Here is a 25,517-nt window from a genome sequence, read left to right as displayed (position 1 = left end):
AGTATGTATGTGTTTTGGAGGTCTCTGGTGTTCAGGTAGATTTTTTTTGTGAGTATCTCCGCATATGTTGGTCTATGTGTATGCTGTATGTCATGACTAGGAGTTGTGGAAGGTGGACTGACAACCCGCTCTGTATTGCTATCTATTGCACGAGAAAGCTGCGATTCCAGATTCATAATGTAGGTGCATCTCTCACAAATAGTACAGGAATGATTTAGAAGTAGAGGGTTGTCAGTGTACATGAGACAGTTGCTACACTGCCTTACCCATGTCAACCAGGCTGGTAGAAGGAAAGCAGGGAAACTGACAGTTCATGGTCCAAGGAATAATTCTGGACTGGCTATGACAGTTGAAGAGGGAATATGGCAGATAGTAGTTGGTTTAGGTGCAAAGAGCTCTGGTTTAGGTCATATTTGTGAGGCTAGAGAGCAGGAGTCTGTTAACTGGCAATCCCTCTGTGCAATAGTGCACTATGCTCCGTGATGTACAAACAGGCTCAAACATGCATAAACCAGTTCAGAGACTTATTGAAGAAGAAAAACAGGAAACAGCCAAAGTTCAAATTATCCAATCAAAACACACTAAACAGAGCCCTGCAACAGTAACTCTAGCTAGATCAGTCTAAACTGTACCTTACTCCCACAAGGGTACATGGGGGTCACTCCAGACAAAAGATTAACTGTTTTACAAGCAGCAAAGATCACAAAATACTATATTCAGCAAAAACCTGAACCTAGTCTATGCTAGTGTTTTTCAAGTGCAGCATACAAGTAAAATGAACAAAATAAGGAGATGAACAGCAATTATAGTTGTAAGAGGAATTCAATTAGCAGACAACCTAAAAATGCAGTAAAATACAGTTGCACAGTTTAAACAAAAAAATATGCAGCAATTATTTTAGTTAATCAGAAAGTGCAGAAAACAGTTGAAAATAAGCACTTATCTTTTGTAGTCGCTCAGCAGGTATCAGGAAAACAGTTGAGCAAGGGCAGAAAGTTTAACTCACTGCAGCTTTGAGCAAACAAGCTCTGCATATTAACATAAGCAATTATTTTATATTCTATAGTCAAATGATTGATTTACATCCATATCTGTAACAGAGGATTATGACTGGCTGTCTGATCTTAACCATAGAAAAGTATAGTGTAAGTAAATTTACCATAACAGTAGATGTTCTAAAGATCATTGTTGCAGTAGTCTAAGCTACTTGGGTCAAACCACCTCTGACCAGCCAGGTTTTCAAAGCTAAATGGTATCTTCCATACAATGCAACTGTCCAGAGCTCAAGGGGAGCTCCATATAAAAGGACAGTTAGCCAAAATATTCAGAGCTTTATTGCCCATGAAACTGAGGAAAGAGCCCTAAAACTAACAATATGAGGAAACATACCAAAATGTAAACTATATACATAAGGGTATATTCATTCACACCCTGTCAGTATCAAACAAATTACACCAAATGAATAGAGATGGAAGGAAGGGCAGCTATTGCAACAGTGATCTATTAGAACATCTAATATTACAAGTGCATAGGGGTGCACTAAGCTAACAACCACAGGGGCCTTTATAAAGCTAGACAAGCATTCCAACTGTATCCTGCAAGTTTATGTGCCTTAGAGATTATTCTAAGGAGTATATGTAAGCTAGGTCAAGATTTACAAGCCATCTCTGTCCATTAGACACACAAGTACTACACCTAGGGAGTATTTCCGATTTTCCATCCACTGGTCCAGGTTTCTCTTGATTAGGGTTACGAAACAGCTTTGCTTTACATGGATGGGAAACCTGTTCCAGGGAAAGGGAATTCTCTGAGACACATACCTATCTCACTAACATGTCCTATTTACCTCATAAGCAAAATTTAAATCCCTAGATTGAGTGATTCTGTGGATATACAAAAGGTCCATCAGAGTGCAATCCAAGGATGCCTTGCATGCCAGGCATAGATCGCCTCTGAACATTCTGCAGGAAACAGACTACAGGGATAAGGCTATAAGGTGATCTGTATAGGATATGTTGTTTATGCCTTGTACTATTTTGGTGGGGTACCTCTGTGGATGTTTCAGTTGTTGCAAGGGGGCCGATCAAGTATATACCGAAGGGGGTGTTGTACTCAATGATGGGCCTAATGAGGGCTAATACAGTATAACAATGATGTCCTTGGACCTAGACACCATGCCCTTGCGTATGAGTTGAGCAACACAGAATGATTCCTTACTACCTTAGATTCATGCTGGTCAAAAGCCAGCTTACTATCTATGTGTGTACCCAAATACCCAACTACTGCTTCTACTATAAAGGGTGTTTTATCAATTATATAATTTCCTAGGGTGGATGACGTCCCAAAGGGTACTATTATGCATTTCCTGGCATTGAGTTTTAGGCTGTAGCTTTGGCACCAATCATTTGTCTGTAAGTCCTTCCTGTAGAATACTAATATCTTAGGGGGATTCTATGACTGCTCCTAGGTAGCAATCACCTACAAACATGGCCATCCAGAGGCCCTAGACATTGGCTTTGACTTCATAAAAGTAAATGCCAAAAGGAACTGACCCAGTACAGATCTCTGAGAGACTCTGCTAGTACCCAGCCTCTCTGTGGAGGTGGTCTCCCCTATCTTAACTTCCTTGGTTGTATCTGACAGCCAGCTGGCTATCCACTGTGTAACATAAGAGTTTATTTCTATACCTGTGAATTTGTTTACAATGCCAAAGTGGTATATTGTATCAAATGCCTTAGCCGGGTCATGATAGGCAGTACGCACCATTCTGCCTACATCCACTGCCTTGGTAACCTTCTCAAAGAAGTCTGCCAGGTTGAGTAAGCATGATCTGCCCTTGACAAAACCAAAAAGAGTTGGATCCAGTGCTGGAAGATTTTATATGTTGTTATTAATCATTTCCATGACAATTCGTTCCACGGTTTTGCATCTGAGACTAGACTTGTATCTGTAGTTCCGAGGCTCTTCTGACAGCCTGCCCTTGTGCAGAGGGATAACTGTTGTAATTCTCCATTCGCATGGCACAAAGCATGTTTGGAGGCTACAGTTAAACAGTTTACAGTAGTCCTGACAGGTTGTGTTGAAGCCTATTCAGATGGCATCCTGGGTATTATTGAGGCCTATTAATGCAGTGTCTTTGGCCTTAGAAACCACATAAAAGACCTGCCTCTAGTGATGGTTTGGGGGAGTGGGGAGTTAAAATTGGAGCTGAATTTGTCAGCCATCTGCTACATCATCTGACTTTTTTCCTTTTTTAATTTCTCCAAGTCTATTGGGTTTCTAATACCATATGGGAATGGACCCCATTCCTAAGTCAACGTACAATTAAAGTTTATCAAATTAGTATTGTTTCATACTTTGATGTCAGACAAAAGTGCTCTTCGCAGCACCCGCAATGTGCCTAGTAATGACTACTCCTGCAAATTCGTATGGGGTTACATGTATTGGTTTGTTTGTGTCTTTCGGCTTTTCCTGGTTAGGGGTCGCCACAGCGGAACTCCGGTCCGCTAATGATTGGTAGTGGATTTTTAAGTACCGGGTTACCAGCCCTGACGCACAACATTCAACGAAGGCACGCCCCATTCACGTATGCCTCCACACAGAAGACGCTCTAGCTGAGAATCGAACAGGACATCGTCTTGCTACGAGGCGACAAAGCTACCGCAGCACCACCACCACCGCAGTATTGGTTACGTGTATTGGTAACATATCTAAATATGATTGTAGGTTGCTCCTACTACTGTTGGAACTGTCCGGGTATCTTTCTTCCTCATTGCTCTTGTTTCTGCCTGCAGATCCTGATATTTTATGACTTTGTCTCTCTGTACGCAAGACACTGTAGTCACAGAGTGTGGCGATTTCAATGATCAATGCTACTTCTGTCTTCTTTTCATGGACCACTATATCCAGTTTTCTAGCATCTATCTTTTGAGCTGTTGGTAAAGGGTGATCCCATGTGATGAAAACTTCATCATTTTCTACGATACTTTGTAGTTCATGTTTCCAGTGTTTTTCAGCCACTTCAACACCATAATGTTTGCACAATCTCTAGTGCAACAGTCTTGCCACATTATTATGTCTTTCAGTATACAGTCCTTCTGCCATTAGTATGTCACAACCAGCAACGAGATGTGCAACTGTTTCCCATTTGGTTTTACAAAACCTACATTTGTCTATTTCTATTTCTCTCACATGTTCAAAGGACTTTGTAAACCAGCATGTATGTAGCCCACTATCTTGGGCCACCAATATTAACCTTTCATCTCTTGGTTTAAATTTGCCTCTCCTTAACCATTCCTGCGGCAGTTTGCTGGCTCTGTGTAGGTGACTCCACTTACAATTAGTTCTGCACATTGCTGGTTACTGCCCTTGATGTGTCGGACATAGGTAAAGAAGGCTTTGTGGTTGTCCTTTGCCTGGGAGGCTATCTTTATCATAAATTTGGATATAGCAGACATAATGTCTCATCTTCTTTCCTTCTTACTCCAACAGAAGTACCCCAAGGCTCTATTCTGGGTCCCTTACTATTTAATATTTTTATTAACAATTTCCAGCAAATGCTAAACTTATTTAATATGCTGATGACTTAACTATTATCTGTTCTTCCAAAGCCCTCACAAATCTCATGCAAGTAACTTAAAATGCCTTTACTAGTACTGAGTCATGATATTCACTTGCATCAAGACACACTAAAATTGACAAGAACTCCTTCTTGATAGTTAGCCAAAACAAGATCCCCATCAAAACAGTTCCTCATACTAAGCTACTTGGTGTGATCATTAATGAACCATTAAAGTTTGACATTCATCTACAAACTAATATCAAGAAAACTCATCAAAAGCTCGGAATGTTGTATCGGCATAATCCGTTTCACACCCCTTCAACTAAACATACCCTTGCTGTTACTTACCTACGTCTATCTCTTATCTACAGAGCTCCTCTCCTTACTAACCTACAATCCTCTCTAACAGCAAAACTTGCATCTTGTTACAATAAAATCTAAGTTTGCTACTGGTTCCATGTCCTCATCTCACCACTGTGATTCCCCACACTCCTTAAATTGGCTAGAGCTTCCTATCTCTTTTATATTCAACTTTGCATCATGCATTAACTCTTCTTTAATCCCTCTAACTGTCCTTCCCTCTCTTCTATCTTCATCCTTCGTCTTCCTGGAAGATCACTCTGATATGAAAAACCAAAATCCTCGAGGTTTATAAACCCATATGTAGTCCAGGACAACTGTTGTCATTTTCCCTAACACGCAAATGGAACACTCTTCCACCACACATACGAACTACTCAGAACCACTCTAATTTTAAGACTTTACTTCATTCCTACCTCTCATCTAAATGGGAATGCTCCTGCTCTCATCCTGCCTAACTACTTTTTTTCAATTTTTTAGGCTGCAGAAGGCTAACTTATTACATGTAATCCTAGCATGTTTTCTTATGTCATATGCCATGCCACATAATGCTTTGCTATTATTATTTCTTTGTCAATTCTATTTCTTTTTTATCTTGCTACTTTGGTGTTGTTATTCAACATTGTAATACTGTATGGGGAGCTTCTCTCCCCGGGCCACCATTGAAAAAGGATTCTTTTTAGCCCAATGGACTTTCCCGCTCAACAAACTGTAATTAAATAAATAATTTGCCCTCTTAGTTTTAGATTGATGAAAGTGTTTTTATCATGCTGAGCATAGCATTTACTAATCTTGAATAGGACTTTGTCTTATGTTGCACATGTTTATGTTTGGATTTCACCAGGGTGGTTTGTTTTTTTCTGAGTTAGTTTTGGGCTTATTTCTGATGGGCACAGTTTTCTTTTTTCATTTACTGACATGATTCAACAGAGTTTCTATGAACAATTCTGCACAGTCAGCTGTGTTCTCAGGGTTTGGGGGCTTGAAATTTTGACAGGTTATATCTTAGCAGTAGGAAGTTACAATAATTCCTAAATGTTATGGGGTTAGCTGGGGTCACAGAATTGATTTTTAATAGAATGAGACAGCTTTGTCGTCCAACCTTATCACAGAAAACACTACACTGGGGGGCAGGGGGGGTACAAGTGTTCTCTCAGGTTTGTGAGTGTCAGATCGGGTATGTTTGCACTCCTAGTAGATGTTTGCGCTTATAAAGTCAAGGAATCTCTGGACTTATAAGTCTGGGGTTGTGTAAGTATACCAGTTTATAATTGGGTAGCTGATGTTGCCCATGAAAATAGTAATGGGATGAATTTTGACGGCCTTTAGTATTACGGGTTTCTTTTATCACATAAGGTGATGTATAGCTTGCAAGAATTCATGGGATTTTGCCTATGAAAATCTGGACACTGAGAAGTTCAAATGCATCAGCCTGTTTGACTAGTCTTGAGACGAGTTTGCTGTTGATGTAGATTGAAATGACACCACCTTTGGTCCCTACCTGTGCAACAGCTGGCTTGAATATGTGGAAGAAACTGTAGCCCTGCACTGCTAGATGTTCTCTGTGGCTTTAAAGTTTACTTACACAACTGTAGCATGTTAAACATTAGATCACTGTTACAGTAGCCTAAGTTATGTGGTAGACTACCAAAGCTAAGAAAGCAAGAAGGGGAGGGGAAAAAGAAAACTAAGAATCAGAAGAGCCACTGCAGAATAGACCTAGCAAATCCTGTTCTGTATTAGAAAAAATAATCCAGTTTGTAGTGCCTTGTAGAAGTCTGTACAGAGGACGAAGCTGCTGACTCTAGCCACTGAAAGTTAAAACTATAGTGGAATGAGCACTAACACTGCCTGGTAGTAGCTCATTATGACAAGTATAACAAAATGCAACAGCATGAGACAACCATTTAGAAATAGTCTGCTTTAACACTGGTTTGCCCTTTCCTCTCATTTTCATAAAAGGCAAAACAGCTGGTCAGCTTTCCCGAAGACATGAGTTTTGACTAGGTAGTATTTGAACTGCCTATGGTCATCCAGAGTGTGAAGACTCTTTTCTCTCCTGTTCTTGGGTTCAAAAAAGAGGCAACTTTAAGCAAAAAGATGGGTTTGTTCTCAAAGAAACTCTGTCATTGTGAAAAAGGAGGTAGGGTTGACTCACCATAAGTGCTTGTAAATCAGATAATACTCCTATCGAACGTTAAGAGCAATGAGTAAATACAGTCTTCCATATTAAAAACCTCAAAATCAGCCTGATAAGCTGGTTCAAATGGAGAAAAAGTAAGCTTTTCAAGTGCAAAGTCCTGATCTCAAGGAGGAGCCATCTGTTTTCTAGGTGGCCAGATATGCAACACCCCTTTCAAAACTGTAACTTTAGGATGTTTAGAAAGGGGGAACTAAGGGCAGACAAACAGAAATGGACAAATAATGCACTTTGACAGAGAAATAAAAAAGGCCAGAGAACAGTATCTCATACAAATAATCAAGAACCGGTGGCAACCTGACCTGAAGAGAATCCTGGTTCTTAGTCTAGCACCAACTAGAAAATCTTACTTACACAAATATGATTTTCTAGTGGCATTTTTATTCACCTTATCCAGCATATGCTACAAATCCACAGAAAAGGCTGCCTGAAAGGAATCAAAATTCTACCATCCAGGCAGTTAATTGAAGAGTTTCCAGTCTGGGGTGCATCAAAAACCAATATCTTGTGTGAGTAAATACAGTCTGTGCAGAAGCCTGTTGTAACTGCCCTTGCACAGCTTAAAAAAGAAGTGCGTGCGTGCAAATGTGCAGATAACATAATTGTAGATGTTTGAGTAGGTCGCCGTTGCAGTGCATATTTTTTGGGTTTGCTGCCATGCAGAAGCTCTCATGTGGCCTGAATGCCTGAGTCTTTCTCCTACCCCAGCCAAATAGTGCTCAAAGGCCATTGCATATCAACATGTTGGGGATATAAGTGGCGTGCTGGCTAGTGTCATCTTAAGTTTTCTGAACAAGAAAAACCTGAAGGCCAATGTTGCAGGCACAGCATATTCTGACCAACTTACCAACAGTGAGAGACTGACACACTGTTCTAGAGAAGTTGGATAAGAGAAGTTAATGGTGGGAGAGTGGCACAGGAACTCACCCCAACCCTGGATAAGTAGAAAAACAGAAGGGAGATAAATGGTACTGCAACACTGACCTATCAACCATCTAAAATTAAGGTAAGTTATCTACGCAAGTAGGGTAGTCAATGTTGCAGCAGTACTGACTCGTGGGAAAATTTAAAAAGCAGAATATTGGGGTGGATGGACTGAGGACTTGCCCAGAAACAAGACGCTCTGCAGAAAGTTGGAGTCTATCTCGGTTCCAACCCTGGAAATGGTCCGTAAATGGGAGTGCTTGGTGAAATTGTGGACAGAGGCTAAGTGGCAGCCTCTAAAATAGTCTATGTAAGGATTCTTTTCAAGAAGACGGATGATAGCAGCTTTAGCCATGGTGGAGTGTGCTTGCTAGTTTCCATCATAAGAAAAGCAGAAGCTAATACAGTCTGCAACTCGCTTACAAAAGGTCTGTTTGCCTACTGGTATCCATTGCTTACTCTAAGCAAATTTCACCAACAGTAATTTATTTCTATTTACCCTTTGTTGACTGGGTTAGTCCCACTAGGCTAGTAGGAGAGACCTGATGTGGTATTTATACTACTAGGGGAAATTTGGCCAGGGGATCTGGGAACTTCCCTTAGTCTTTTCAAAATGTGCCATGGGATTTTTTTACATCCACCTGAGCTACCACCAACTCAGACTGATGGGGCCCTGCTTTAATGTCTCAAACAAAAGACAACACACTCACGAATGCAGTACTCTGCACCTTCTGCTGCACTGCAATGTCAGCAATCCATCATCCTGGTGTGGGAAGTGAACCCACAGCCTTCAGCACCAAAAGTGAATGTGCTACCTGTTGCACCACTGACAGTTCAGTTGGTCTGCTAGGTTAGTGAAGTTTGTCCTAAATAAAATCTCAGTTGTTTGTGTAAATTGAGGGAGTATAGGATTATCTCTCCCTTGACCTGTGGTTGAGAGAAGAAAACTGGGAGATGAAAAGCCTGACTTATGGACAATTTCTGACACTATCTAAGATATGAAAAGATGGGCTAAGAAAGTTTTTTTTTTTTTTTTAAATCAAGGCTTGCTGCTCTGAAATTTGCCTAGCTGTGGTGACAGCCAAATGGAGAGCTGTTTCCCAACTCAGAAGTTTGATAAGGGTATAGGGGTAGAAGCAGCTGCTTCAAGCAGAGGTAGTGTCAGTTTTGCAAGCACACAGTTTAGATCGAGGCGGGGGCAGGATCCCATCTTGGGTGGTATGAGGTGAAGAATCCTCTTCAAAAATTGTATCATAAAAGGTACTGTATGAATGTAAGCATGTAACTGGTGTGTTCAGGGTACAATACACCTATCAAAAATAGTGAATTCTGCACAAAGGCCTGTGTTGGAGCTGGCACTGGCATCAAACCTGTATGCTTCAAGGTTGCAGTTTCATATTATCTAGTTGAGATACCTACCACACAAACATCAGGTGGATGTTTAGCCCATGGTACAAGACAACCCAATGGATCTCTTCAAATGGGACCTGCTGGCATAACCAGGTCTTGGTGGGGGGATAGGAAACAGGCCACAGTCATGAGTACTGCCAGTCTCTGACAGGGTGACTTAAGAGGCCACTCCTCAGGATCAGGCTGGTCACTCTGGCTCCCACTGATAGAGCATGGTTTTGGCAGCATAAGAAGCATAGGACCAATCCCCCAGGGTGAAAGCTGTGGCTCACATCTTGAGATCCCACCCATCCTCTGTCAAACAGGAAAAAAAACGTACACTTAAGTCCTCACTAATCAAACATGAGCTACTTACTAACAGGGACTGGCATGTGAGCAATTTTAACATTAGACATAGATTTTGAGGGCTAAGCAGTGACCTGCTCTCTGAGCGTTTGTCCTCATGGAGTATTCTAAATTTTTGATTGGAGCTCTCTCTGGGTGAAGACAATCCTGCTAGCTCAAACATAGGATCACTTAACAGCTGCCATCTTCCAAGCTGTAAGGCAGGCCAGCAACTTCTCACTACAGGGCTTCTGTTTGGTAGGATTATATTATTGGCACTTATACAGGTTTTTAACACTATGCCCCTCCTAGAGACTATAAAGGGAATGCTGGTACATATCTCTGTGGAAATATGTGACCCACTGTGACACTCAGCTTGTTACTTAGACATGAATGTAGATCACGTCTGATGAGAATCATGACCCAAACTATATAAGTAGGACAAAAACTGCCTGTCTTGGGAGACCAATAATTGAGCTTATGTATCCTTGATACAGATAATCCCAAACACAGAATTCTAAATTCCTTGGCAGTCAAAATCTTAAATTCTTTAGCAGCAAATGCCAAAGGAAGACATGGAAAAGATGTCCTTTCTATCCTATGCAGAAACAAGAGTCATTCCACTCCGGTGTAACAGTATACAGTACAGTTGTGTACCTACCATAAATGTAGATGTTCAAGTGTATTCACTGTTGCAGTCATTACACTTGGGTTATCCTGCTAGCAGGCTACCCGCAGTCGGCCCGAATTCCAAAGTCGTGGTACGGCGTCGGTTGCTGTCGCCTCTTCCCTGACATCAGTGCGCCATGAGATGCAGCCGAAGCCATTTTCTTCAGTTTTTCTTGCCCCAGATGTCAGGTGCCCCCAATAAGGTGGGCATAACATAATCCTTATAAAAACATACAGTAAAGTAAAAAAAAAAACAATACCTTCATCTACAAGCAAATACACCACATAGGTTGTAAAGGATAGAGAAGTATAGATAAGTCCCAGCAAAGAAAGGGGGATGGAGAGTGGGTAACCTGGACTGCAACAGTGAATAACTCAAACATCTACATTTATGGTAGGTACACAACTGTACTATGTTCATCGTGTTTTACTGCTGCAGTCATTACACTTGGGGTGAATCCCAAAGCTGAGGTAGGGCGGCTGGGTCTACATAGGATTAGGAGTGGCTATGAGGCCCTGCAGAACTGCAGTGGCAAAGCCTGCTCTGGATTTAGAGTAAAGAGGTAAGTGATAATGCTAGGTAAAAGTGTGCAATGAACTCCAAGTTGCAGCCTCCAAAATTTCCTTGGTTGGTACTCCTCTGAGAAAGGCTGCTGAAGTGGCTGCTGCCCTAGTAGAATGTGGCCTAATATTCTTAGGCACTGACTTGCCATGCTGTGCATAGCAGAAATGAATGCAGTGTTCTATCCATTTTGAAATAGTCTGCTTTGAGATAACCTTTCCTTGTGATCCTGCAGCATATGCTACTAACAGTTGCTCAGTTTTTCTGAAAGCTTTTGCTTTGCCCAAGTATAAGCGTAGCTGCCTGTGTATGTCCAAAGAGTGAAAAAGTCTTTCCCTTTTATTCTGGGGATTTCGATAAAATGTTGGCAAATGAATGGTTTGGTTAAGAGCCACACTGGATACCACCTTAGGCAAGAATGTTGGGTTTATCCTTAGAGAAACCCTGTCCGGATGAAAAATGATAAAAAGGTTCCACTGCCATTAATGCCTGTAACTCTGAGACTCTTCTTGCTGAAGTTATTGCTAGAAGCAGAGCAGTTTTCCATGATAAAAATTTATATCAGCTGTATTGGCTGGCTCAAAAGGAGGCAGTGCGAGCTTTTCCAAGACAAAGTTGAGGTCCCATGCAGGTATCGGAGCTCTCCTTGGGGGTCTTATGTTTTTTGCCCCTCTGAGGTACTGTCTTAGCAGTGGATGTGAGAAAATAGGAGGTTCCATATTGTAATGAGCTGAAATGGCAGAGGCATGGATCTTAATTGATGAGAAGGATAGGCCTTTGTCCAGCATCTCAGTCAGGTATTGTAAAATTTGAGAAATATTTGGAACAAGTGGTTCAAGTCCTTGTGCCTGGTTCCAAGCACAAAATCTCTTCCATTTTTCTGCATAAGATTTCCTGGTGCTGGGCCTCCTGGCTTCCAAAAGGACATCCATAACAGCTTTAGAGAGAGGTGTGTTCTGAGTGGCTATATTATTTGCCATGCAGCCAGATTTAAGGTCCTGAGTTGGCTGTGCAGGATCTGATTGTTTCGTTGAGTCAGAAGATGAAGAATTTGAGGCAAAGTCCAGGCTAGGCCTTGAGACAAGCTCTTTAGGATTGGGTACCAGTGCTGGCATGGCCAGTCTGGGGCAATCAGAATAATTTTTGGCTTCTCTTGTCTGACTTTTAGGAGTACCTTGGGAAGGAGAGGCAGTGGTGGAAAGGCATAAACAGTTAGGGTTTTCCAGCTGAGTGATAGAGTATCCACTTTCCATGCTTGTGAGTGATAAGTCCTTGTGCAGAATCTCTGTAGTTGGCAGTTGTGAAGGGAGGCAAATAGATCTATGTCTGGGCATCCCCATTTCCTTGTTATCATGCTGAAGACCTGTGGATCTAGTTTCCACTCATGAGGGACCATGAGGTTTCTGCTTAGTTCGTCTGCCAGAGTATTTTTCTTTCCTGGCAGGAATTGTGCCTGCAGATGTACTTGATAGGTCAGTGCTGTGTTCCACAAAGTCATGGCTTGTCTGCAGAGGGGGTAGGAATGAGTGCCCCCTTGCTTATTTATGTACCACATAACTGTAGTATTGTCTGTCTTTAGCAATAGTTGTCCTGGATGTAGTAGATCCTTGAAGGCTGTCAGGGAATTCTGTACAGCTAGCATCTCTTTTTGATTGATATGAAGATGCATTTGGTCCGCGGGCCATGTGTCCTGAATACATTTTCCTGCCATGTGCACCCCCCCAGGCATAATCCGATGCATCTGTTGTTAGTGTCTGCCTGGCTGTGGGTGAAGTGAAAGGTTGTCCCTTGTTGTAGTGACAGGCCACTGCCCACCATTGGAACTCCTGTTGCAGGCAGGGAATACGAGTTATTATTGTTTCCAGGCTGTGGCAATGTTGAGTCCAAACACTTTTTAGATACCATTGTAATTTCCTCATATGCAGTCTTGCACATGGAATTAGCAGGATGCAGGATGCCATTAAGCCCAAAGCCTGCAGAATTTTTCTTGCAGGTAGCTGGGTCTCTGTTGCCATCATTTGAAAGTAATGAGTCAGTTGCCTTTGTCTGGCGTGAGATAAGCCATCTGGGCAGTTGTATTTAAGCTTGCAGCCAGGAATATTATCTCTTGAGAGGGCACTAGTTTTGATTTCTTTTCGTTTACTGTGTACCCTAGGCAAATTAGTAAACTTTTTACAAACGCTAGATGCTTTAGCAGAATGCCCTTGCTCTCTGCTTGAATAAGGCAGTCGTCCAAGTAGGGATATATTTCGATTCCTTTTTGTCTGCAAAAAGCATTTACTGGTGCCAGGCATTTTGTGAAGACCCTGGGAGCAGTAGATAAGCCAAAGGGCAGTGCAGAGAATTGGTAATGCATTGAACCAGCTATAAATCTGAGGTATCTTCTGCAAGTTTGTCCGATTGGGACATGCAGGTATGCCTCTTTGAGGTCCAAAGTAACTAGCTAAGCCTTCTTGCCCAGCATGGGTAGAAGTTGCTGTAGTGTCTACATTTTGAATTTTGCAATGTCCAGGAAAGTATTTAAAGTAGACAGGTCCAGTATTGTCCTTTCTGGGTGCCAAGAAAAGTCTTGAGTAAAATCCTTGTCCCTGATCTTCCTGTGGTACTTTTTGAATAGCCCTCACGTCCATGAGAGCAGAAATTTGTCTTTGTGCCTCTGCCCATTGATTGTGTGGCAGGTCTGGCATACCTTTTGGTCTTGGTAGGGTTTGAAAGTGGAACCTGTAACCCTGAGAAATATTTAGTACCCATTTGTCATGGGTGATTGTGTGCCAATTTTGTGAGAAAAGTGCTAGTTTTCCCCCTAAGGGTGCTTCCAAAAGGTAAGTGCTCGGCATAGGTAGAGGAAAGTCATTGGGACTGTTTCCTATAAGGTTGTGATTTGTCTTCTCCGCCTTTGCGGGCTGAAGCACACCACTGTTTAGGTCTGTATGAGTCTTGGGGCTGAGATCTGCCTCTTGAGCATCTGTATCTGCCTCTTTGTGGCCTGTCTGACACTGGAAAGGACCAATTTTTTGAAGGCCAGTTCCTGCTAAATCTGGGTGGCTGAACCTGTAAGAAATCCTTTACTGTCTGCACTGATTTTGCTTTATCCTCCATTTTCTTTAACACCTCTTCTGCCTTAACACCAAACAAAGTATCATGCTGTAATGGAGCATCCAATAATTTTGCTTTAACATGATCAGGTAAACTTTGTTCTTTTAACCAAGCATGCCTTCGAATGACAGAACCCGTAACTGCGGATCTGCAAGAAGCCTCTAACGAATCAAAACCACATTGCAAAGTATGCTTTCCCACTTGTTCAGCTGCATGCAATAAATCCAGCATTTCCTTATTTTCAGGGCATTCTGAGCTTGTAATCATTTTCTGTTTTAGCAAAGACATCAGATATTGTTGATATTTAAAGCATATGAAACTGGCAGTTTTAAAGCCCTTACAGCTAAGTAGCAGAGGTGTAAACTTTTTTCCACCCATCTGTCCAGTGCTCTAGAATCCCTATCACAGGGAACAGGTTTTTTTGCAGTGGAAGCCTTGACCCCTTTGTGACCCTGAGAAATTGTTTCTGGGTCAGCAGCAGGGTTTATATAAAGAAATTTATGAGAATCTGGGACCCTGTAGTACCTATCTGGTTTGATTGTTGCAGGGGTTAAAGAATCAGGAGACAAACTGGATTCAGAAAAAACATCATCAACAATATCTAGTACACGGGGGATAGCAAGGGGCCTGTGCTGAGTCAGTAAAAGAAAGTCTCGGAGCCTTTTCTTGGATTCTGAATAATTCTGGCTTTCCCAATGGAAATGCTGTCTCATGGAGTGCAAGGTTTCCCCAAAAGAGTAATCCTGAGGAGGAGAGGCTGAAGGGATAGATTCTTCAGTGTCAAAGTCCTCATAGGGAGGAAGAGAATATCCCTGTTCTGAAGAGGAATCAGAGGAAATAGAAACCTGGTCAGAGGAGTCATAGTCAGTGTCTTGCCTAGGCCTTTTATCAGGAGGGGGATGGGAACACCTGATCAAAGTAATAAGGTCCTCGGCCATTTTAAGCATCTGTTTCTTTGGCATGGATGACTGTCCAGGAGAATGCTGTACTTGTTTCTTTGTCTTTAATGGTGTTTTAGACTTTGCCTTGGCTGCTGAAGTGGTCTTGATAGTAAGCTGTGTAGGTCTGAAAACACCCTCAGAAGCCGATGCCTGCTCAGCAGTTCTGGACCCATCTGAGGGAATAGTCTCTGTAGGCCCATACCTTGAGTTTCCAGAGGCCTAGTTGTCTCCACGTGGGAGTCGGTGGCGGCCTGTGGCTTTGAGGTAGCGGGTGTCATGGGCTGCGAAAGCACCTCACTGAGAACCGGTGACTGGCCTAGAAGAGGCTTCATCAGTTTTGGACCTCGGATGCCTGTCCTTTTCTTTGTCTTTGCGCTTTTTATGAACTCCAGTCGTCGGCTGTTCCGACGGCATTATATAGTTAAACCTTCGGCCAAAGTAATGTCAAGCAAAATCAAACAGACGCTTAATAGTGCGTTGGTTGAATCTAGCACAAAACTGACAACCAGCAACGTGGTCAGGGCCTAGGCAAGGAATAGAGTAAGAGTGAAAATCCTTATGAGGTATTTGCTTCCCACAAGAAATAGAATTGTTAACTTTTACTGACATCGGTCTGGAGCAAGAAAAAGTTTCCCCAATGGGGTACTTAGCTTTACTGAAGATTTCCGATCTGAAATTCAAATGCGAAAATCTCAGGAGTCGGCCGACCGGCACTTGAGAACTGCTTTTGCTTCGGGCACCGCGCGGCAAGAAAGACTGAAGAAAATGGCATCGGCTGCATCTTATATACCACTGGCGCACTGACGTCAGGGAAGAGGCAACAGCAACCGACACTGGACCAGGACTTTGGAATTCAGGCCGACTCAGGGTAGCCTGTCAGCAGGATAACCCAAGTGTAACGACTGCAACAGTGAAACACGATGAACATCTTTATTCCATTACAACAGGCTTCTGGGATACGTTATCTCAGCATCATTTTGGATCATACAGTTACAGAAATTAAAACACAAAAAAAATCATCTTACCCAATATACTCTTCCTTGTTTTCTTCTGTTACTAGCAAATTAGAGCCACCTTTTTTCAAGTCATGTGATGTAACCTTTCCTAGGATCTCCATATCAACAGAAAAATACATTTCTAGACCACACTCTTCAATGTTGTTGTCCCTGAAAATATTCAATTGTATGAATGTAAGAAAAACATAATCCTGCTAATATAAAGGAAAAAAAATCTAAATTTCCTTAGAAATGTACATCACACACACAAAAAAAAAAATACAAACCTTATCCAAATGAGAGAGTTGTAAAATTCAGGGTCGATAGATTCCAGGTCTTTGATGGTAAGCTTCTTGCTTAGCATACGCTTATAGAATGGCAATGAAAAACCAGTGTCAATAAATTTGCCATGAAACAATGCCTGCAAAGGAAAATATGAAATATTCATAATTAATGTAACTTATTCAAAGAAATTTCTCAAAGGTTTCATTGAAGACAGGACTATACAGCAGCCAATGGCAAGTCATTACAGTTAGACCAATTTAAATGAATTTGACTAATCTTTATTCTGAACTAAGGAAACAGAAGTTACATTGACAGTCACCACAAATGTTCAAGACAACCTTCTTTGAAGTCAAATATGGGATCATTCTCTCCACCAATCACAATTCAGCAGTTTTTTGCAGAAGCTGAAGCACTTGGGGGCATGTCCTCTCTCTACCAGTGAGCACCACTATGTTACAAACACCACAATCAGCAAAGGGCCAACCAACTTGGGGACAGTACAACTGTGTAAGTAAACTTACTATACCAATAGACGTTTGAATGATCATTGCTGCAGTGGCCTTAGCTATATGGGTTATATCCTGCCAAGGATATAACAGCCAGCCAGCTTCCAAAGCTTCAAGGCACCTTCAACACACCCAAACTGTCAAGCAGCTCGAGCTGAGCTGACTAACAGACATGTTTGGCTGCTAAGTCCTTCACAGCTTTCATGCTATCACAGATAGGGAGGCTTAGCCCTGAAAGGACAATGTTAGGAACAGCAGAAAATAAATGTCCATACCCTGGCATAAAAACACACCAAAAAACAAGGGAGATGGTGGGAGACAGCAGCTACTGTAGCAGTGATCATTAAAACATCTACTGTTACGGTAAGTTTACTTAGCCAGCTTTACTATGTTCATCAAATTGATCACTGCTGCAGTAGCCTTAGCTATATGGGTAGATTACCATACCCAACTATATTTGGGAGGTGGAAAGAGAAGGGTACAGGAGTCTCTGGAGCATGGTCCTAGTAAAGCCTGAGCTGGACCAAGAGAAAGAATCAAGATTGCAGTGCTATGTAGAAACATGTATACAGGATGAAGTAGCAGTACTTCTAGAATCCAATCTTTTTCAAAAAGCCATAGCTGAAGCCAAGACACTGGTAGAACGGGCCCTGACCTTGTCTGAACAGTTTTGTTAGGGTGAGTATAGCCTCAGACAACCTTTTGGAAATGGTCTGCTTTGACACAGATCACAGGAAATGAACTGATCCGAAGATCTGAAAGTTGTAGTTCTGTCAAGATAGTACTAGAGTTATCTGTGAACAACCAAGGTATGAGGTATCCTTTCTCACTTACTTTTAGGTTTAAGAAAGAAAATGAGGAGATGGACAGTTTGGGTTAAAGAAAAATGTGATCACTTTAGGCATAAAAAAAGGATTAGGTCTCAAAGAAATTCAGTCCTTGTGGAAAATTAGAATGGATTAATTCACCAAAACAGCTTGCAACTCATATACTCTTCTTCAGAGGTCAGAGCAATCAAGTATAACCTGATATCCAGATTCAAATGAAGTAAATGTTAGTTTCTCTAACACAAAATTAAGATCCCAAGGAAGGGTCATTGGTTTACATGGAGGCCTCTTATGCAAAACCCCTTTTGAAAACATTTTGACATGATACTGCTTCAAAAGAGGATCATCTTTGGACAGACATGCAGAAATGGCTGGTAAATGAACCATGATAGAGAATAAGAAAGATCACAGGATAGTAACTCATACAATTATTGGAAAACCAGTTGATAACTGTCGCTCTTCTTACAGGCATTAAGATGACGTTGAGGCTTAGGTGTTTAAGTAGTGTTTACAAATAATCAGGATAGATGGCAGGAACATTAAACTTAAACGAACTGACTACATACTTGCTTGCTTTCACTCTGGCGGCTCACTCAAAATGGCAGTGTTGCTTGCACGTGCTCAGTACTTACATGCATGTGCTGACTCACTGGAAAGCTTCTTACAGGTACATCACACCACTGATCTACATTCTCCCTCTTTGCTGAGCTATGTCATATAAACAATGACATTTTAATAGGCATGGAATTTATACAGACACTAAGAAAGAAAAACAGTCATGTCCACGTTGCTGTGTAACTGGAACTAGGTTTCGAGATGCGACCTGATCGCATGACATAAAAGTTAGGACTGGGTTTAGCAACAGGGACAGTCACTGGGGAATGTTCTGCTTGAGGAGTTTCATGGATTTTCTCAGGAATGGGGATTGCTGACGGAATGTCCTCTGGAACAGGAAAATTGGACAAGTCACTCTGAGAACTAGAAGCCTTTGTCATAGGCAAGATGCTGTAACTCTGGTTCAGACACTGGTAAGAAATTCTTCCAGTTTCGTTTTAATTCTGCTCCTTCTGATTTCATAATGTACGATCTCAGCTCTTGACACAAACTTTTCACAAATCCGATGCAATCAAAACCTTTTGACTTCTGCATTCTCACTATCTCCCCTTTTTGCAAAGAATGGAGCGATTTGCTGGTTTTATCACAGGAAGACTACTTGGACAAACGCTTTTTCAACAGTTGGGCTTTTACTGCTTTGTTGTTCTTAGCACATGCAGCCAACAAATTAGTGTTGATTGGTAGTGTGGTTCTAGTTGGTCTCAACATAACTCTCTGGGGCAGGCAAACTAAGATGATCATCACGAGGCATGTTTCTGAGATTTAACAAGTTTAAAACAATGAGTGAGAAGGTCACACAGAAAAAACAAAAAACAATCAGTAAAAACTAAAAAAATAAAAAAGTCATGGGCATACAGAATCGCCATATAGCTGAAACACCTGATGTTCATAAGGGTCATTTCCATATATCCCATGTGCCTCTGATACAAGAGGTTTATGAGGTCACTCAGTGGAAGTTCTAGCTTGGCTGAAGTTTTCATTTAATTTTTACTGATAGATTTAACAAGTTTAGAAAAACATCAGTATTGTCACGTCTGGATTTCACTAACAGCTGTTTTGCACTTTGAACTGCATGTTCAGCCAAGCTGTTTGACTGGGGGTATTTAGGACTACTCATAAAATAAGCAAAGTCCCACTCATCTGCAAATCACGAACTGCTGACTAGTAAACTGTGCACCATTGTCAGAAATAACTTTGTGTGGACTACTACAGACAGTAAAATGTCACTTCAACTTAGTAATGACAGTACTGGAAGTTAGGTTGGGAAGTATGTCAATCTCAAACCAATTTGAATAAGAGTCTACTAACATCAACTAATGTTGACCTTTCCACTCAAAGATATCTGTGGCTACTATCGACCATGGTAGTTCAGGAATCCGGCTTAACTGAAGTGGTTCCTTTTGTTGATGCGTCTTTGTACTGTTATACACTGAACAAAATGAAAGTACTTTCTCAATATCTCTTGACATAAAAGGCCAAAATACTAGACCTTTCACCTTTATTTTGGTAGAATCAGTTCCTAGGTGGCCATGATGCAAAATCTGAATGTACTCTTGTGGCAAGGACTTTGGAACAACCACTTTAGAACCTTTCTTGATGATACCATTGTCTTACAAAATCTCATCTCTGTATGGAAAATATGGTTGCACTTCTACTGGTAAACAAGATTGTTTGGAAGGCTATCCTTGACTGATAAAGAGGTTTAGCTTCTGGAGAACTAGATCTGAAGCTGTGTGAGTTTTGAGCTCCTCAAGAGGTGTGGAAGAAAAATTTCTCACTTCCATGACCTCAAAATCAAGTTGCTCATTGTTATGCTGTTCTGTGTTTTTTCTGGCGATCTGGATAAAGTATGAGCAAGATAAAGAAGTTTGCCTTTTGTGTAAACAAGATTGAAACTATACTTCTGTAATTTGAGCATCATACGTTGCAACCTGGCAGGAGCTGCATGCATAGGCTTTCTCAAAACAGTAACTACAGGTTAGTGATCAGTTTCGATCTGGATAGGTTGACCATAAATATAATCATGGAACTTTGAACATGCAAACACAACTGTTAAGAGCTCTTTCTCAATTTCGGCATATTGCATCTCGGTCTGGCTAAGAGTTCTCGATGCACAGGCTATTTGGTCTACACTCTTGAAGAATGACGGCACCTACACCAAACCTAGAAGCATCACAAGAAAGAGTAACTGGTTTGTGAACTTCACAGTAGCTGAGAGTTGGTGGTTTAGCAATTTTCTGCTTCAGTACATCAAATACGCTTTGGTGCTGTTCTGACAAAGACAAAATTACATCTCTGCGTGTCAGCTCTCTAAGTGGTGCTAAAAGCTGGCTTAAATCTGGAATGAACTTGTATAGATAGTTGACCATGCCAAGTAAACCTTGTATGGCCTGGACACTGTCTTGAGCTAGCATCGAGAACTGCTGTTTGCTTGGAAGATTTGGTCATAAGCCAGAACTAGTAAACAAGTGACCAACATAAGTAACTTCTCATAGCCTGAACTTGCACTTATGAGGATTCAGCTTAAGATTCACTTGACGTGTTCTTTCCAGAACTTTGAGGTTTCTGTCATGTTTGGCTTCACCCTTGCCTTCTACCAGAATATCTACTATAATAGCACACGGATAGCCAGAAAAAAATTGCTCCTTCGCACGCTAAAAGACTTCACTGGCAAAATTTATCCCAAATGGCATTCTCAGAAATCAGTATCTTCCAAATGGCGTACCAAACATGGTTAACAATGAAGACTTTCGGTCACGCAAAATTTGGCAAAATGAACTCTGCATCTAAGACAGAAAAAACAGTGGCATTTGGCATGAGGGCAACAACCTCCAACTGTGCGCCTTGGATGATGAGGCCTTTTTAATGCTTTGTTCAAATCTCTTGGACCAATACATATTCTGATATGATCTGAGCTTTTCTTATGAGCTACCATGGAGAATACCCATCCAGTATGTTCTTCTACTGGACAAATTACTCCTAGCTGCACCATTTTGTCTAGCTCAGCTTTGACTCTGCTCTGCATAGCTACTGGAACTTTCCGTGCTGGTCTGACAACTGGGCAGACTTCAGGGTTTAACTTCAGAGAGTACACAACTGGTAGTTTGCCTAGTTTGTCTGCAAAAATATCAGCAAACTCAAAAAAAATAGTTTGGGTGAAATTTGAGCTGTTGTCATTCAGGCTTACATGGTGGACTTCTTTATTAAATGAAAGCAGTCCCATTTTCAAACGGTCTCTGAGGCCTAATTATTACTGCACGTGTCTCTTTTCTACGAAAAACTGCAAGTCATGGTAGTTCCTAGCAGAATAACATGAAAGCACTACTACGCCTTCAATCTGAATCTTCATCACCATAAGCAATAAGCTTTGCACACTTTGTCAAATCAAGTTGTTCTGCAGCTTTTACTCTAGCAAACATTTCTGCTGACCTAACATTGCACTTTGAGCCAGTATTTACTTTGGACTCTACAGGACTCCCACTAATCCAAACAGTACAAAAGGTTTCATTATTTGCCCACAAATCTACTGCATTAACTGTTTCACCAAGCACAGACACACCATTAACATAAAAGGTAGGCTTCGCAGCTATCTAACTGATCAGCTTGCTTCATGGAATGCCCTCTGTTAATAAAAGAATGTGCCTTATTTGATTTACAAAACCTTTTGAAATTATTCCACTTTTTGCAAGAATGACATTGCTGACCAAAAGGTAAGCACTTTTCCCTTTTGGGTTCGTGATTTCCACCACAATTATGACACTTGACTATAAGGCTGGATGGGACACATATCCTGACTTTGACTCACCCTCCTTTTGCTTCACTAGGCATGCTCTGGAATTTGCTGGAAAGACTCTGGGTTTCCCAGGGACTGTTACAGGACCTGCAGTAGCTGCTATGTGCTTAAGCCTGTTTCTTTTAACCATGTGCTGCATACTATCAACATGAGCTTTGTCACTGCGCCTTTCGCAGTTATTCTCATTTGTAAGCATACTTGTGTACTTTTCTGTAAGCTCGTACATCTGATAAATATCAATGGCCCTATTTACTTATTTATTTATATTCAGATTAATTCATTAATTCAGATTTATTTACTTAGATTTAGGCATTATTTATTTGTTTAGATTCAGGAACAGCTTCTTCTCTAATGTCATCAGGCTGCTGAACTCTAATAACCACTACATTCCATGATGCGCAACTGGGTCAGTAGAAACTCTCTCAATTTGTACAAGAACCTGGTTACCAGTCTCTCCTAATACTTAGTGCAATATTCACCATGACTGTAACTTATAGGCCATCTAGGGCACTAGCAATGCAGTAAAATATCTCTTCTTTCAGTGCAATACAAGCAAATTCATAAATTAACCATAGTGCAATATTCTAAGGTCCATAGTGCAATACTCTAATATTCACAGTGCAATACTCAATGTCTTTTCTGTGCAAGGATCAATGCAATGTCTTAACCAAGTACCTGTGCAATACTAAAGTCTCGTGCAAGTAAGTGTTCAGTTAAAAAAAATGTTAAAATGTGTTTCTAATTATGTGCAATATTAGTCTGTCTACCTGCATGTCTGTGATGTAATAGCCAGGTGTTACGTGTGTAAATGTCTGTGAAAATAGTCTATATGTTATCTGCACACTGAGTCTGGAGATACGATTCGTTCAGTTTTTGCACTTGTGTGATTTCTGAATGACAATAAAGTTTACTTTGACTTTTGACTTTGAATTTTTAACGTTAAATCACTGTTTCGAAGAAAAATCTTTCTCAGTGTGTCACACAAGCGGTACGGGGTCTGAGAAATCCTTCTGCCTTGCCCTCAGATTATAGTAAAACACAACACAAAACTGGCCCTTGTAATTATGTACGAACATGCATACACGCCAGGTACTTGTAATAACATTCAAATGTACAATAAACTCTTAAAAATACAGTTCTCTGAGAAATGTGCTTTGAAATAACTACTTTGAGAAAAAACTGCACTGTAATACTACACACACTTGCAAACACTTTGCACACTTTGGATATTTGGAATAGCTTTAGTTAATACAAAAAAGCACATGGCGAAAAAATACGGTTCCCCTTTTTTGTATATTTTATGCGATTCGGATATTGTTTCAAGCATTTTCGTAATTAATTCAAATATTTTTATGAATGCCTCACAGTTTCGGACATTTTGTTTAATAAGAAATTTGTTTTCAGCGTGCTGAGTGCTTCATTTTATACTTATAGCAAAAGAAATAATTTAAGCAAGTTTTAGTACCTGGAATTTGTTTCTGACCCATTTTGTGAGTCGTTTGAGCAGTAGGGTGATCCACTCCTGTATATTCCTCCAACTTTAACCGGTTGCCTCATGCCTGTAACTCTGGATCCCATTCTGACACCACGTCGTTCTTATGTGCATTAAGACGATGTTGAGGCTTGGGTGTTCGTTTAAGTGGTTTATTGTATACAAATATATCAGCGTGGATGGCAGGAACATTAAACTTAAACGACCTATCTGACTGACTACATACTTGCATGCTCATACTCTGGCTGCTCACTCAAAATGGCACTGTTGCTTGCATATGCTAAGTGCTTGCATGCATGTGCCGACTCACTGTTAAGCTTCTTAAAGGTATATCACACACACTGATCTACAATAACTAACCCTGAATGGGTGCTGGTTATGTTGTTGGCACCAACCAGAAAGCTTTTTTCCATTGGCTAATATATGATTTTCTAGCAGCAAGCTTTCTTTTCTCAGTTAGTACCTGCTGCATGTCCTCAGTAAACAGGTGCCTTAAAGGAGTTAAGACCCTACTATCTAGGCAGTCAATTGAAGCTGACAGAAGTAAGTCAGGTGTATCAAACATCCCTAAACTCGTGTTAATAGATCCAGTCAGTAAGAAAGCTTGTGGTAACTACTCCAGGCCTTTTCCAAAAGAAGGGAGAGCCATGGTTACCTGTGCCAGAATGGTGTCACCGTACTAATATGCTTAGAAGTACCCTGAATATTGGTAGAGAGAGCAGAAAAGCATGCAAGAACATTCTTGTCGAAAGGAAATGGCATCTTTCTTTCAGGCCTTCTTGCATTGAGCCCTGGAACATAATCTTGACAGTTTATTGTTCAGTTAGGAGGAAAAAAGGTCTGCTTGAACTCCCCAGAGATGTAACAAATCTTTTAAGATATCCTGATCTCATTTCCATTTGTGAGGGTCTGCCCTGGGTCTGTTCAGCTTCTCTGCCCCATAATTTTGATCTGATAGAATGCAGGATGACTGTAGAGTGAGACTGCATATGAAGCTATATCCCAAGCTAACATGGCAAGTCTGCAAAGGGAATATGGCCTGGTCCTCCCTGCTAGCTGACGTACCCCAGCATCTCTTTCATATTTGTGTTTGCTTATGTCCTTGGCATCCCACACACCCTGTGCATTTATCCCTCCTGAAATTGCTCCACAGGCAAGTCAATAGCATCTGTGGTGACTAGCTGCTTTGGGAACAGGGAGGGAAAAGGGAAGACTTGGATTAAAGGACATCTCCTGTCACTATCAAATTATTTCTCTTCTGACAAACCCCAGCACTGGGATTTGAAAAGACAAAGGGCATTTGTGTTAGGACCAAAGAGACTTCAGATACCACTGTATCTTTCTCATGTTGAGTCTTGTCTGGGGTGCCATGAGACCCAAAATCTTGAGGTAGTCCTTGTAGTGAACAAAGTTTGAGAGGAAAACCTTAGAAATAGACCTAGATAACCTCTCTCTACCCTATATTTTTTCCTGTGGAAGAAATGCTCTGAGCTGATGTGTCTAGATGACATTCCAGGAACACATTTTATCTTCTCTTGGAATCCCAGCTTGTGTAACAGGTCTCTCACCAGAGAGATATTCCTGAAACTTTGAAAAAAAGAAACTGCAAATATAATCAAATTGTTGAAATATGGAAAAATGTGGACACCCAGTAGCTTGCAAAGAGCTGTAACCGGAGCTAGATAATTTGTGAACACTCCTGGTGCAGTTGATAGTCCAAAGGATGAGGGAGAAAACTGATATGATTCAGACACAGAAACCCTTAAGAAATGCCTCAAGTCTGGATGAATAAGGATGTGATGAGCATCTTCTAAGTTTACTGTTACCAGGAAACTTGACAGAGGAAGAGGAGATAACAGGTTGGGAAATAACATCATTTTGAATTTGAGCACCATCACAAACAGGTTTAGGAAAGAACGATCCAGAAAGTACAGTTGTGTACCTACCATAAATGTAG

At 41.1% G+C, this 25,517-nt stretch overlaps 1 protein-coding gene across 1 annotated transcript in view; it reads right to left on the bottom strand.

Moving 5' to 3' along the window:
* WWP1 (WW domain containing E3 ubiquitin protein ligase 1) overlaps nt 1–25,517 on the bottom strand; it is a 2,386,594-nt gene that overhangs the window by 661,884 nt on the left and 1,699,193 nt on the right. The window contains exons 20-21 of the mRNA XM_044065992.1: nt 16,330–16,463; nt 16,073–16,213 (exon numbers count right to left, since the gene is read on the bottom strand). Of these exons, the coding sequence (XP_043921927.1) occupies nt 16,073–16,213; nt 16,330–16,463 (275 nt within the window). The remainder of the gene's footprint in view (nt 1–16,072; nt 16,214–16,329; nt 16,464–25,517) is intronic.

Source organism: Protopterus annectens, chromosome 3.part0 (assembly GCF_019279795.1).
Source record: "Protopterus annectens isolate FY-2018-M chromosome 3.part0, PAN1.0, whole genome shotgun sequence".
Taxonomy (NCBI): domain Eukaryota; kingdom Metazoa; phylum Chordata; order Ceratodontiformes; family Protopteridae; genus Protopterus; species Protopterus annectens.
The sequence above is the reverse complement of the archived record's forward strand: the minus strand, read 5'-3'. Positions and strand labels throughout refer to the sequence as shown.